General features: G+C 46.8%; 1 protein-coding gene across 2 annotated transcripts; it reads right to left on the minus strand.

The window, feature by feature from the left end:
* Window positions 1-3,186: 3,186 nt before the first annotated feature.
* Window positions 3,187-10,895, minus strand: LOC142860792 (interferon-gamma-inducible GTPase 10-like). 2 transcript variants are annotated; one of them, XM_075992516.1, is made up of 2 exons: window positions 10,669-10,895; window positions 3,187-5,701 (listed from the first exon to the last, which is right to left on the minus strand). In XM_075992516.1, the coding sequence occupies exon 2, from the start codon at window positions 5,684-5,686 to the stop codon at window positions 4,397-4,399; it is 1,290 nt and encodes a 429-aa protein (XP_075848631.1). In that variant the 5' UTR covers window positions 5,687-5,701; window positions 10,669-10,895; the 3' UTR covers window positions 3,187-4,396. The 2 variants fall into 2 exon arrangements, with proteins under 2 accessions (XP_075848631.1, XP_075848630.1); XM_075992515.1 differs by having other exon boundaries at window positions 10,619-10,895.
* Between the last annotated feature and the right edge of the window lie 2,718 nt (window positions 10,896-13,613).

Below are 13,613 nucleotides of genomic sequence, written 5' to 3' on the forward strand. Positions count from 1 at the left end.
CTCGGAAGATTTGTGCACCTGCCAACTGGAGGGCGGGCTTTTTATAGGGAAGAGCAAAAAGCAAGTTTACAGAAGCAAAAGCGTGGTTATCAGTCGACCGGAATGAGGCGGGGACATGAATGGTTTCCTCTCTCAGCATGGGTGTCAGCAAGAAGCAAGTTTACAGAAGCAAAAGTGTGTTTATCGGAATGCGGTGGGGGCATGAATGGTTTCCTCTCTCAGCACAACAATCATCCTGTTCCTATCTTATAGCTAACCTGCTTTGTTGATGTCCTATCTTATTGACATCTTGCCTTGCAGTCTTCCTATCTCTATCTCCTGCCCTCTCAGGCACATGGGATATTCTTATGGGAGCAGGCTGGCTGCTGATCCGGAGAATTTTTTTTTAAAGCAAACAGGACGTTCCCCCGGGAGCATGCTAGCTATGGGTTTTGAGGAGGGGGTCTGTAGAGTCTTTCAGTGTTCTCATCTTTGTGCGACCCCCTCTGAACCCAACAATGTAGCTGGGCCGTGGTGGTGCACACCTTTAATCCCAGCACTCAGAAGGCAGAGGCAGGCGGATCTCTGTGAGTTTGAGGCCAGCCGGGGCTACAGGAGCTAGTTCTAGGACAGGATCCAAAAAGCTACAGAGAAACCCTGTCTCGAAAGGCTTAAAAGGACCCGTGTGCAGGGTCGCCATCTTGTCCAAGTGCCTGACCCCGCATATCCTGGCTGTTTCTGCAGAATAAACGCTCTTTGCTTTTAGAGACTATTTGAGTCTGGGGTCTTCTTCAGCGTTTCTGGACCCTACACATACCAAATCAGACCTGACTGCTAGGTTCTCCTAGCATCCCAGAGTCCCTACCTGTTACATGATATAGCTGGCATACCCCACCCCCACCCTAAACTTCTCTAGCCCAGGGGCTGGGCTGTCCTTCCCCCCAGATGCTCTTCCAATTTTGGTTACCTAACCCTTTTGTCTACCCTTTAGCCTCCTGGCCCCTTGTTCCCCTGGATCCCCCTTCCCCACCTCCATACCGGCCCAGCTCAGGACTTTACTCTGGACTTTCCCAATGTCCCTGCCTCTGGCTACGCTCTCCTTTTATCTCCATAAACCTTCCTAGGAGCAGTCATGTTCTCCTTCTTTCTTTTTTCATTCATGGAGCTGTTTAAGTATCTGAATAATCTAAATTATTGATAGAAATTTCATACAAAGAAAAATCTCCCTTTGCCAGGGTAGTGGCACACACCTTTAAACCCAGCACTCAGGGGGCAGAGGCAGGCCTGTGAGTGTAAGGCCAGTCTGGACTACATAGTGAGTTCCAGAACAGCCAGGACTATATAGTGAGACTCTGTCTCAGAAACAAGCAGCTGGACCATGGTGGCACATGCCTTTAATCCTAGTAATTGGGCGGCAGAGGCAGACTGATCTCTGTGAGTTCAAGGCCAGCCTGATCTACAGAGCGGGTTCCAGAACAGGCTCCAAAGCTACCTACACAAAGAAACCACTGGATCTCGATTTTCCTATGACGTTGTTGGTTTTGCTGATGTCTCAGTTTCCCTCGCTTTGCCACATGCGTGGGTCCTGAAGCAGCCCCGTGTTTGTTTGCTCAACAGAAATAGGCTCGAGCTATGTTATGCTTCCCTTGACATAGCCTCAGCTTTTTTCAGTTCTTTGGGTCCATAACTGTCTTAGTTAGGGTTTCTGTTGCTGTGAAGAGACACCTACACTATGGCAATGGAAACATTTAATTGTGGTGGTTCACTTACATATAGTTCAGAGGTCTAGTCCATTACCATCATGGATGGGAAGCAAGGCAGCATGCAGGCAGACATGGTGCTAGAGAAGGAGCCGAACGTTCTTATATCTTGATTCACAGGCAAAAGGAAGTGGTCTAAGACATTGGGTGTGGCTTGAGCGTATATGAGATCTCAAAGCCTGCTTCTACAATGGCACACTTACTGCAATGAGACCATACCTACTTCAACAATGCCCCTGAGATATGTTCAACTAGATGTTTACTTTCATATGAATGTATTTTTCAGTCTTAAAATATAATCTTTGCTCATGCCAACAAGCACAATTAGTTTTGTTTCTTATTCTTCTCCTAGAAATGCCATCTTGAAGTTTTAACTAAGCAGCTATTTAGATGACCGTACCTTTTTCTTTTACCTTGGTTTTTTGAGACAGAGTTTCTCTGTGCAGCCCTACCTGTCCTGAAACTCACTCTGTAGACCAGGCTGGCCTCGAACTCAGAGATCCTCCTGGGATTAAAGACCGGCGCTACCAGTACCCAACTAGATGACCATATCTTATATTCAGTAAAATCTAGCATTTATCCTGCTCTTCCATGCAGCATCCTACCTTTACTTAAAAAAAAATAATTGAATTGTATTCATTAGAATATGTATGAAAATATATTCTTGTCTTGAATTTACATAGATCAACAATGACTCACTGTGCACTTGGGGTCTACATCTAGCGATTTGTATCCAGGAAGGCTAACACAGAGCAGAGACGGTGCTGTTCCTTATCTTCTGTCTGGTTGTCAGGCAACCGTCTGGGTGCCCCACCCCCTCCTAAGGAACATTTCAATTGTTTATAGGCTTGCCCACTTTTCTTAAGGATTTGTTTACATGTTTCATTGTGTATCTGTGCGTCAGTGTGGCTGTGTGGTTGTGAGGGCAGGTGCCCTTGGAGGTCCAAAGAGGTGTCAGATCCTCTAGAGCTGAAGTTATAGGGGGTTGTGAGCTGCCCAACATGGGTGCTGGGAACCAAACTCACGTCTTGTACAAGGATAATATACACTCTGAACCCTCTGAGCCATCTCTCCAGACCCTAGACTCAATTCATCTCAAAGTCCCAAAGCTAATAATGCAAAGCATAATATACATGTTTGCCAATTTTGCAATGTTTAAAGAGTGTCAAAGAGAAACTGTGTGATTTCCTCAGCGGTTGCATCACTACCCACACCATGGGTCATGATTTTTTTGTGTTGATGCCAACACTTCACCACAGAAATTGTTTATCTACAATCTTCTCACTTGTAAATTCAACTTCAAAATTTTTCCAAACCCAAGAGTTGAGAAGTGGCTTCTAATTTACATTCCTTCCACTGGATGAGAGACTGCGTGTCTTCGCACACACTTAAGGAACTTCTGTGTAGCACAATTAATAAAAACCCAGAGACAAATATTTTTTTAAATATTTATTTATTTATTATGTATACAATATTCTGTCTGTGTGTGTGTCTGCAGGCCAGAAGAGGGCACCAGACCTCATTACAGATGGTTGTGAGCCACCATGTGGTTGCCGGGAATTGAACTCAGAACCTTTGGAAGGAGCAGGCAATGCTCTTAACCACTGAGTCATCTCTCCAGCCCCCCCCAGAGACAAATATTGGGGTTCAACCTGAAGATCAGAAAAGCAAAACAGCCAACCACTGGCTCTTATCTCTACCTTGGTCTGAAATGGTGATCCTGCCTCCAGGAATCCTCAGAATGAGACTGAGCCTGAAACCTGTCTCCTCCCATCTTGTGTTCCTCTCTAGTGCTGGGTTTAAAGGCGTGCACCACTACCGCCTGGTTTCTATGGCAAACTAGTGTGGCTACTGGGAATAAAGGTGTGTGTTGCCACTGCCTGGTCTGTAAGGCTGACCAGTGGGGCTGTTTTACTCTCTGATCTTCAGGCAAGCTTTAATTATTAAAGTACAAATGAAATATCCCTACACTTCTACATTTTGGGGGGACTTCCCCTTGGATCACTAGTATCTTTTCCTACCCCCATGCACAAAAAGTTCTCTGTTAACATGTGAGGAGTATCTGAACCTCCTGTGTGCAAACCTAAGACTACATCCCTGTCTCGTGTCCTTGCACCTCTGAGGAAGTACTATAAAAAATATTTCCACTCAGACACGGGTTCTCTTTTGTCTTCTGTTCCTCTGTTATATGAATTGAACAGATCCCAACCATAAGAGGAACAGAGATGTCCTTCATCTCGTGAGTGTGCTCAGTAGAGCACACAAAGGCAAGGCAAGCCATGGGTACATGAATTTTTAAAAAAATCATTTCTTCCAGGTGTGGTAGTACACACCTTTAATCCTACCACTCAAGAGGCAGAGAGAGAGAGAGAGAGGGAGATTTCTGTGTGAGTTCAAGGCCAGAATCATCTACAGAGAGTTCTAGGATAGTCATGGTTACATGGTGAGACCCTTTAAAAACAAAAACAAAAAAAAAAACAACTCATTACTGAAAACTTTGTGCCCAGAAAGTTGGTGCCGGCATATTTTTGGTAAGACTCATGCTGGCTATGACATGACTGCCACACAGCATAACATTCCAGAGTTCTCTGCCTTCCCAACAAGGGTCACAAAGTCTAGACGTTCTCATAGCCTGGCCAGGGTGCTTCAGGAACACCCTAAGCCGTCTTTCCAGTTTCCCCATCTTTACAGCCTCGCTCCGAGTCCTCACACCCCTCTAAGAAAACCTTCTTCTTCAGTAGAATCTTCGCGTCATCGGTCACTATGTCAAGAAAATAATTTTGCAGGTAGTAGCTCTTTCTGAAGTAAAGGCCAGTGGCGATGAGTCCGCCGGTGACGGCAAACACTTTCTCCAGGTATTTCACCAGCTTGTCCCCCACAGACTCACCCGTCTCACAGGACAGCAAATGAGGTGACCTAACGGTGGACTCAAGCTCCTCCACAGGCAGGGACAGATCCCTGGCCATGTTTTCCAGTGACTTGTCATCCAGCCCAAAGCAAGACCTGTAGTGGTTCAGGGTCTTCTCCAGCTCCTCAATGTCATCCTTGAAGAAAGCCATCAGAGGGATGGTGGCCGATGCTCCAGACTTCAGAGCCTCCAGCCAGATCTTCTGTTTCAGGACGTCTTTCCTGCGGTCAATAGCTGCCTCGGTTACGTTAGGGAGGCACTGCATGAAGATGTGGCGCTTGTGCGCCGGCAGCTCCTTCAAAAGGGTAGACTCCAGGAGAGGAAAATCAAAACAGTCTACCTCAACGCTAGAGACTAAAAAGACATGCGTGAAGGCCGTGCCGGCCTTCTGGAGATTCTCCGCACAGTTTTTCCGGATAGTCTCCAGGGTTTTTTCCCTATTGTAGGTCTTGGGTGTACATCTTCTCTGATTCCACAAATCACTATCAATTTTTGTCCGAACGAAATAGAAATTCTTTTTCATTTTTTTAATGGCTTTGGCCAACTGGGCATCGTTCTCTTTAAAGCGAGTGGCTGAGATGATGAGAAAAAAGTCATACTCCTGGAACTTCATTTTTTTCAGATATTCTTCTGGTTTAAAGGTAGTTGAGCCGACCCCAGGGAGATCCCAGATGGTCACATTAGGGAACTTCGAGTGGGTATACTTCTCTCTAACCATTGTCGTCTCTACCGCTCCGCTCCTAGCTGAGTCAGTCTCTTCATGTCCTATGCCCCGCAGGGCATTGATGAAAGTAGATTTTCCTGCCCCCGTCTCCCCAGTCACAGCAATGCTCAGAGGGGCCTTCTCGACCTCTGCCAAAGCAGCATTGATTGTAGAAATTGTCTTCTGTATGTCCCCTTGCTCTATAAACCTCTGGACTGAACTGATGGTCTCCTCAGAAATGACTTTGCTTTCCATCTTGAAAGTTTTGAAAAATGCATTAAAGCTGGAGGCCATATTGTGGGCACTTGCATCAGATGTGGAAGAAGTCTGACCCATGGCAGCGGAAAGACACTGGAGGGAAGGCCGAAGTGGGAAAGAAGGTCAAAGGTTAGTATAGCAGGGAAGGGCGCAACTCTGCCTTAGGGCAGAAGCTGCTCTGGGAACTCACACAAGGACTGGGAGCCTTGCCCTGCTCTGTTCCTCGATGTTTCCAGGACTTGCCTGCTTTGCTTCCCCAAGAAACTGCTCGTTAATTTCAAAATCTGCTTTCTCAATCCACACTTTTAAACCTGTGTTATTCTCCATCTTGTTTTACTTTGATTATCATTTGGGGGAAAAAGGTTTGGACACATCTCCATCTAATAAGCAGAAGGAGAAGTGGAAGCACGTGGCAGCCCACTCATGGGGTGACAGTGCCTGGCTTGGAGGTGTCCTGCAAAGTGAGAGTGTAACAGAGGCACAGTATTTGCCTAGCTCGCACCTGGCCCTGGGTTCAACCCTCTCTACCACATACACACGAAAATCAAGGCTTACCATAGAGTTAGAAGATGATATGAGGCTGCTAAAAGAGCAGAGACAGAACAATATGAAATAGAGCCCAGGTGGAAAGATGACAGCAGTCGAGGGCACTCGCTGCTCTTACATGGGACCAAGTCCAAGTCCCCAGTACCCGGATCAGGTGGCTCAGAACCACCTGTAACTACAGCTCTAGGGGATCTGACACCCTCTTCTGGACTCTGAGGGCACTCACTGCATTCGCATGCACATACCCACATGAAGACAAACACATATGCATAAATTAAAATAAATCCTAGCAGTAAACCCCACTACTGCTCTATAAAAGACAAATATTACCAGGAGACTGGCAAGATGATCACAAAGTGGGAGAAAACACTTGCAAAGTCACATTCAATAAAAGACTGTGACCCTGCCAGGCGCTGGTGGCACCCACCTTTAATCTCAGCACTTGAGAGGTAGAGGTAGGCTGACCTCTAAGTTCAAGACCAGCCTGGTCTACATAGCGAGTTCCAAGACATCCAGGGCTACATAGAGATACCCTGTCTCAAAATATCACAAGTAAAATACAAAAAAAAGAAAAATGGAACATTCACTTCTGAAGACAGCATGGCAGTTCCTTTAGCACTAAACACAGTCGACATATGTACTCCTATACATTTTCATGTTTGTTCCCACAAAAAACATACATGTAGATGTTTCTGGATGGTTTATTCATAATTACAAACCTGGGAAATAGCCAGGACACCCTTTGGTAGGTGAATGAGGTAGGAAGATGTGGAATCCCCAAGATGACCACGTACTATTCAGAAGTCCAAGAGCGGAACTGTTAAGCCATGAAAAGACTAGGGGGAGAAAAGTCACCTACAAAGGCTACGTGACCTCTGCAGCACATCACACATGCTGAGTGACCTTCCAGATACGTTATGGCAAAGTTATGGGAAAATCAAATCCATGGTTGGCCCTCGTGGAAGCCTGAGCAAAAAGGCAACACAAAGGATCGTGGGCAGTAAAAATACTCAGTGGGACATCGTAAGTGGGTGTGTGCTGAGATACATCTGGATAAAGACGACCTGGAGGGAACTGTCACATAGTCTCTGGGCCACAACCTGACAGTGACAGTTCACCATTCTGGTGAGGGTGCTGGTGATGGACGAGACCATGCAGATGTGGGGACTGCAGTCTATGGGGAGACCACGCATGTGTACGAACTGCAGTCTATGGGGAGACCATGCATGTGTGGGGACTGCAGTCTATGGGGAGACCATGCAGATGTGAGGACTGCAGTCTATGAGGAGACCACGCATGTGTGGGGACTGCAGTCTATGGGGAGACCATGCATGTGCAGGGGGGACTGCAGTCTATGGGGAGACCATGCAGATGTGAGGACTGCAGTCTATGAGGAGACCACGCATGTGTGGGGACTGCAGTCTATGGGGAGACCATGCATGTGTAGGGACTGCAGTCTATGGGGAGACCATGCATGTGTGGGGACTGCAGTCTATGGAGAGACCATGCATGTGTGGGGACTGCAGTCTATGGAGAGACCATGCATGTGTGGGGACTGCAGTCTATGAGGAGACCATGCATGTGTGGGGACTGCAGTCTATGGGGAGACCATGCATGTGTGGGGACTGCAGTCTATGAGGAGACCATGCATGTGTGGGGACTGCAGTCTATGGGGAGACCATGCATGTGTGGGGACTGCAGTCTATGGGGAGACCATGCATGTGTGGGGACTGCAGTCTATGAGGAGACCATGCATGTGCAGGGGGGACTGCAGTCTATGGGGAGACCATGCATGTGTGGGGACTGCAGTCTATGAGGAGACCATGCATGTGCAGGGGGGACTGCAGTCTATGGGGAGACCATGCATGTGTAGGGACTGCAGTCTGTAAGAAGTCACTACCTTTCTCTTGATTTCTCTGTAGAACTAAAACTTCTCTAAAAAGTAAAATATTAATTTTTTTTAAAAAAAGAAATCCCTCTGGGATATTTAATGAGATTCCCTTAAATTAGATTTGATTTATTTTGTGTGTATATAGGGGTATCTAGGGGTGGAGTGCACACGCAGAGGTAAAATAGCTTGTGAGAGTTGGCTCTCTCCTTCCACCATGCAGCACCTAGAGACTGAATTCAAGTCATCAGGCTTGGTGTCCAGTGCCTTGACCTTCTGAGGCATCTCGTGGCTCAATGGGATTTTCACCTGCACTGAGCCCCCTCCTTACCCTGCTCCAGCGTGTGTAGAAAGAGTCCAAACACATCCCAGGAAGCCAGGCACCTGGGGGACTGAATTCTGAAGAATGTCTCACAGGTAGAAGACAGTGTGAGTAGGGGTTGGGGAGGACATTGTCAGTCTCACCAAGAAGAACCCTCTGTCCCTTTGGATCTGCCAAGACCTCTCAGGTCACAGAAGATTTATGACACAGGACGCAAGAAAAAAATCACAAGTCTAGGACTAAACATAGTGAAATGGGATACAAACCCTCTATGCAGAACCTCATAGAGAAGGGGTGAAATTGCTACCTCGGGAAACCAAGCCAGCACCAGGATAGGTGTTGGGGCACAGGGCAGGCTGAAGAAAATTCTCTGGCTACAGTGTGGGAGGAGGCACTTCTGGGGCCTCGCTGGCAGTTGCTTGTTAGAGGCCTGGGTCTCCTCTTTGTTTCTACCACTTAGGGCAGTGTCAACTCCAGACCTAGGCTGGTAGAAATTGCAGCGTCTAGTGAATGTGCTAATCAGATCTGGAGCCATTAGCGTCCCCCTGACTGTTTTCATAGGTTGCCTAGTTACTTGATATCTTATATGCATTCTGGGATTTAAAAAAAAAAGTGGCACACTGATTTAAAAGACAGTCCATGTGCCAGGGCGGTGGTGGCGCACACCTTTAATCCCAGCACTCGGGAGGCAGAGGCAGGCGGATCTCTGTGAGTTCAAGGCCAGCCTGGTCCCCAAGAGCTAGTTCCAGGACAGGCTCCAAAAGCTACAAAGAAACCCTGTCTTGAAAAACCAAAGAGAGAAAGAGAGAAACCATTCCGTGCCCCATTCATAATTTTACTGAAAATAAACTTTTAGCTCTTTACTAATCACCTAAAAATCTAGCGTAGCACACTAGCCTTCCCCTCTAGGATTCCCTGGTGATTTAATTCCTTTCTTAACTAACTTTCTCCATTAAGGAGTTCACCTGATGAGTACTAGCCACTCCCATCTTTGAGCTGACAGCCAGGGATCGATCTCTCTCTCTCTCTCTCTCTGTGTGTGTGTGTGTGTGTGTGTGTGTGTGTGTGTGTGTGTGAAAACTCATATCTGATTTTTATGGGGCAAAAGAACTCCATCCCTGGAACCTGATAGGGCTGGGGAATTGCTGGTTATAAGGGTATATATGACTGGAAATGTTTGTATTGGAGGGAGAAAAAGAAGGAATAAGGAGAAGAATAAAGAGACATGGATAGAAAGAACCTATAGTGAGTAGATTTCTTAACCCTCAGATTCAAGCCCCCTTCGCCTTTTGTGGTGTCTTTAATTGAATCCTGAGAGGGATTCCTTAGAAGCTGGACTTTTAAGGACCAAGTTAAGACGGGGACTTCTCAAGCATCCAACATGTGTATAGAGTAGCAACTATCCCACCCTGCAGCAACTCTGAGAAAATATACTAAGTGTGAGAATGAGCAAGTCTGAGGATAAGAAGAGTGAACTCCCAGAACCTTCTCTTCTAACTGTTGGGAGTGCATCTATCCACTGAGAAGCAGGAGCAAAATGAGAGGGAAAGTAGTGTCCTATGTTGGAGAGGGGAGCGCGCTTCTGCACACACTCTTTCTCTCTGTCCTAACAACCCTGTAAACACAATGTAATGACTTCTACCTTAAAAGTAAGCACTTTTTTTTTGTAGGGGTCTAAGAATTGAACTCATGGCCTTGTGCATGCTAGGCAAGCACCCAGCTCCCTCCACCTTAAGATTAAGAATAAAAGAAACTGAGAAATTGGGAGATATGAAAGAGGGGAGTCCTACTGTCTCCTAAAATCAGAGCTGGGGTTCAAGGTTGACGTTCTGAGGACAGAGTTCTTCGCAGAGGTCAAGCCCACATGTTGGTATAGAAATCTAAGTTCAGGAAGACACATGAACTCTTGAGTTTGTGGTTAGAGAATGCTCCTTGTCCTCCAAATCAACGGTGTTTAGATAATTCATAGGGGATTAGGAGATGTCTAGGGCAGGATGTTTCCAGTATACAGTCCCTATCCTTTGACACCCCCGGCTTTTCTATAGCCTGGCTATGAATGCCTTCGGAGAATATTACAGATATTAAGTTCTCTGAATGGCTCTTAGCTGTCTTCTTCCACCCATCCTGCCCCTCAGCCTAAGTCCTTGGCACCCCCAACCACATTAGGCATGCAGGCAGTTCCACCCTCGGACCTACAGCCTATAATCCTATTTGTAGACCTGTGTTAATTACAAATATCTATCTTCTCACTCACCAGCTCCCTTGAGAAAAAAAGATTTCTGGTAGTAGAGTTGAGCTCCTAACCTTCCTGCTGGAAGAGCCGAGAACAGATCCAGTGAAGAGCTCCCACGGCGTCAGGCACAGCAAGAGCACACAGACCTGTACAGATCTGACTTGACTCGAGAATCCAGGTGAGCTGCGTTTGTGTGACTTCTGCAGAAGAAGCCAGGCTGTGTTTGAAGAGCTCTGAAGTTTATCCCTAGCTGCTGCCTTGCCCTCACAGGAGTCTGGCCAACATCAGGAAGGGAGTCATAGCAACAAAGCAGAGTAGGAACTTCCAGAAACATGAAAATGAAAGTAAACGTCTTGTTATGTAATGGTTCATAGGCATAGAAACTGAAAGCCACCGGGGCCATAGAGTTGGGTCGCCCTGCTTTTGTTTCAATGATGAGGCACAGGAAATCTGGGCAGGAGGATGCAGTGTCCGAGGAGGGGGTCATTTCATCTAGCCCCCGAGGCTGTATTTATGCCATCCAAGAGCTGAACCAGATCTCAGAGCCCACAAACCCCCTCATGACCTTGTTCCACCACCTACACAACCAGTCTCTGGCGATAAGAAACCAATGTGCTTTCTTTACACCCCTGTCCTGGGTGCAGACTTTCCAAAACTCTCTACGTCTCCTCATTAACTCATTACGGACTCTCAGCAAATCTCCAGGTCCCACATAGGAATAAATAAATAAATAAATAAATAAATAAATAAATAAATAAATATAAATAAATGAAAATAAATAAATAAATACATACATACATATATACTTGCTCGCTCAGGCTTGGCAATTTGCTAGACTAGCTCTCAGTACCCCAGAGCGTGCTAGATCGCAACTTCAGTTTCGTTGCAAAACGAATGCATAGGGCAGGTCTAGGAGGGAGCACAGAGCATGCCTCCCTCCTCCCTGGAATCAGGATACGCCCTCCTCCAAGTGAAAGACCCTACAGACCCCCTCCTCAAAACCCGCAGCTAGCATGCTCCCGGGAGAACGTACTGTTTGCTTTAAAAAAAAATTCTCCGGATCAGCAGCCAGCCTGCTCTCGTAAGAACATCCCATGTGCTTGAGAGAGCAGGATGTCTATGAGATAGGAAGACTGCAAGGCAGGATATCAATAAGATAGGACATCAACAAAGCAGGTTGACTGCAAAACAGGATATCTATAAGATAGGCCAAGCATCCATGCTGAGAGAGGAAACCATTCATGCCCCCGCCTCATTCTGATCGACCAATAACCACGCTTTTGCTTCTGTAAACTTGCTTTTTGCTCTCCCCTATAAAAAGCCCGCCCTCCAGTTGGCAGGCGCACACGTCCTCCGAAAGACTTTGCCGCCCGCAGGTACCTGTGTTTACTCAATAAACCTCTTGCTAATTGCATCCTGTGGCCTGGTCTTGGAGTGTCCTGGTTCTGGGGTCTTCATCAGAGAGGAAAGGTCCTCTCTGAGGGTCTTTCACAAGCATATTGGTGCATGAATCACCCACGAGGCTCCACTGAGCTTTATAACCTAGGAATTATGCTGTCTGCCTCTAGGTCCCTTCCCCTACACAGGTGACTCTCACTGCGAGAGGACCTGTCAGGGTGACTAGAAGCATCCCCGGCATCTGAATCCCTCTGAATGGGCGAGGGGAATAGCCCCAATTAAGTTCCATTCATCCAGAAAAAGAGAAGTTGCCAATACTGAAATGAAAACAGTATCACGACAGATATAAGCATTAAACAGCATCATGATTCCCGATTGATGCTGTAACAAGCTAGGCAGTGCAAATGCAAATGCATCTGGTTAAGAAATTCAACCAGAGTTCAAGACATCTGCAGGACTGTAGCCCAGTGGGGAGAGTGCTCGCCTGGCACTCATGAAGCCATTGGTTCCATCCTTGGCACTGCATAAGCTGGGCTCGGTGGCATGACTTGCACTTGGGAGGTTGAGGCAGGAAGATCAGAAATTCAAGGTCAAGTAGTTTCAAGTTAGCTCGTGTTAGCTGAGACTATCTGGAGAAAGACAGGAAGTGGGGAAGGGAGGAAGGAAGAAAAAAGACAGCTAGCTAGACATCAGCAAAGCTGAAGGAGAATGTTTGTCTTGCTAGTTCTAGAAGCTTCTCAGATTCCTTGGCCCTCTTCAAAGCTAGCCAAGCTGCATTTCTCCGACCCCTCTTCAGTGACCACGCCTCACTCTGCTTTTCCCTTCTGCCTCCTTCTTCTAGTTCTAAAACTTCTGTGATCGCTAAAAAATAAAAAACCAGACCAGCTCTCCCAACACGCACACACCGTGCACTTACCTTCACCGGCAGGTTTCCATCCCCTTTGTAACCTGGCACTTTCGGTGTTCTGGGGATGACTATATAGATATCTTTGGGGCTAGGGCACATTGCATTATTCTGACTATTGCAAACACAGACGGAAACAGTGCACATAGACGCATCCTGGCAAACTTGGAGACAAAATGGACAAACTCTTCATCAGAAATAATTTTGAAATTATAAAAACCCTTTTTGCCAAGGAAGCTGCAGACTTGGCACAAAGCCAGGTGGTTTTCCTGCGTGCTGCCAAGACTGGGCAGTCAGCCCCCTCAGGCTTTTCCTTAGAGTCCCAGCACAACAGGACTGACTTCCCGGGTCTAGCTTTTGGCAATTCTTTCTTTAAACATCTTAACCTAGGAAGCGGGAGGGGCTTCCTGTCTTTCTACTTTGTGAGGGTCTTCCCATACTGTTTTGCTTCCTTGTTTATTTCATCGCCAGCATAGCAATCCCGTGTGAAATTCCTGAGAACCCCCTGCTGGTCCAGAGAAGGCATTTAACAACAGTCAAGGGAAATAAAGAGTTTTTGAGCAAAGACTAAGGAGGGACCCACAGCTCTGAGCGCTGTAGCACAGCACCCCACAGTACCACCCCCCCACATCCCCCACCCCCGCTCAGCATCTAGCTGCCTGGTACTGTGCAGCCCCATGGCCCTGCACTTCACCATGGAGTACCATTGAGAAT

This window comes from Microtus pennsylvanicus, chromosome 11, assembly GCF_037038515.1.
Source record: "Microtus pennsylvanicus isolate mMicPen1 chromosome 11, mMicPen1.hap1, whole genome shotgun sequence".
Taxonomy (NCBI): Eukaryota; Metazoa; Chordata; class Mammalia; order Rodentia; family Cricetidae; genus Microtus; species Microtus pennsylvanicus.

Coding starts and splice junctions, on each gene's coding strand:
- LOC142860792 (XM_075992516.1), bottom strand. CDS start 5,686: ATGGGTCAGACTTCTTCCACATCTGATGCAAGTGCCCACAATATGGCC.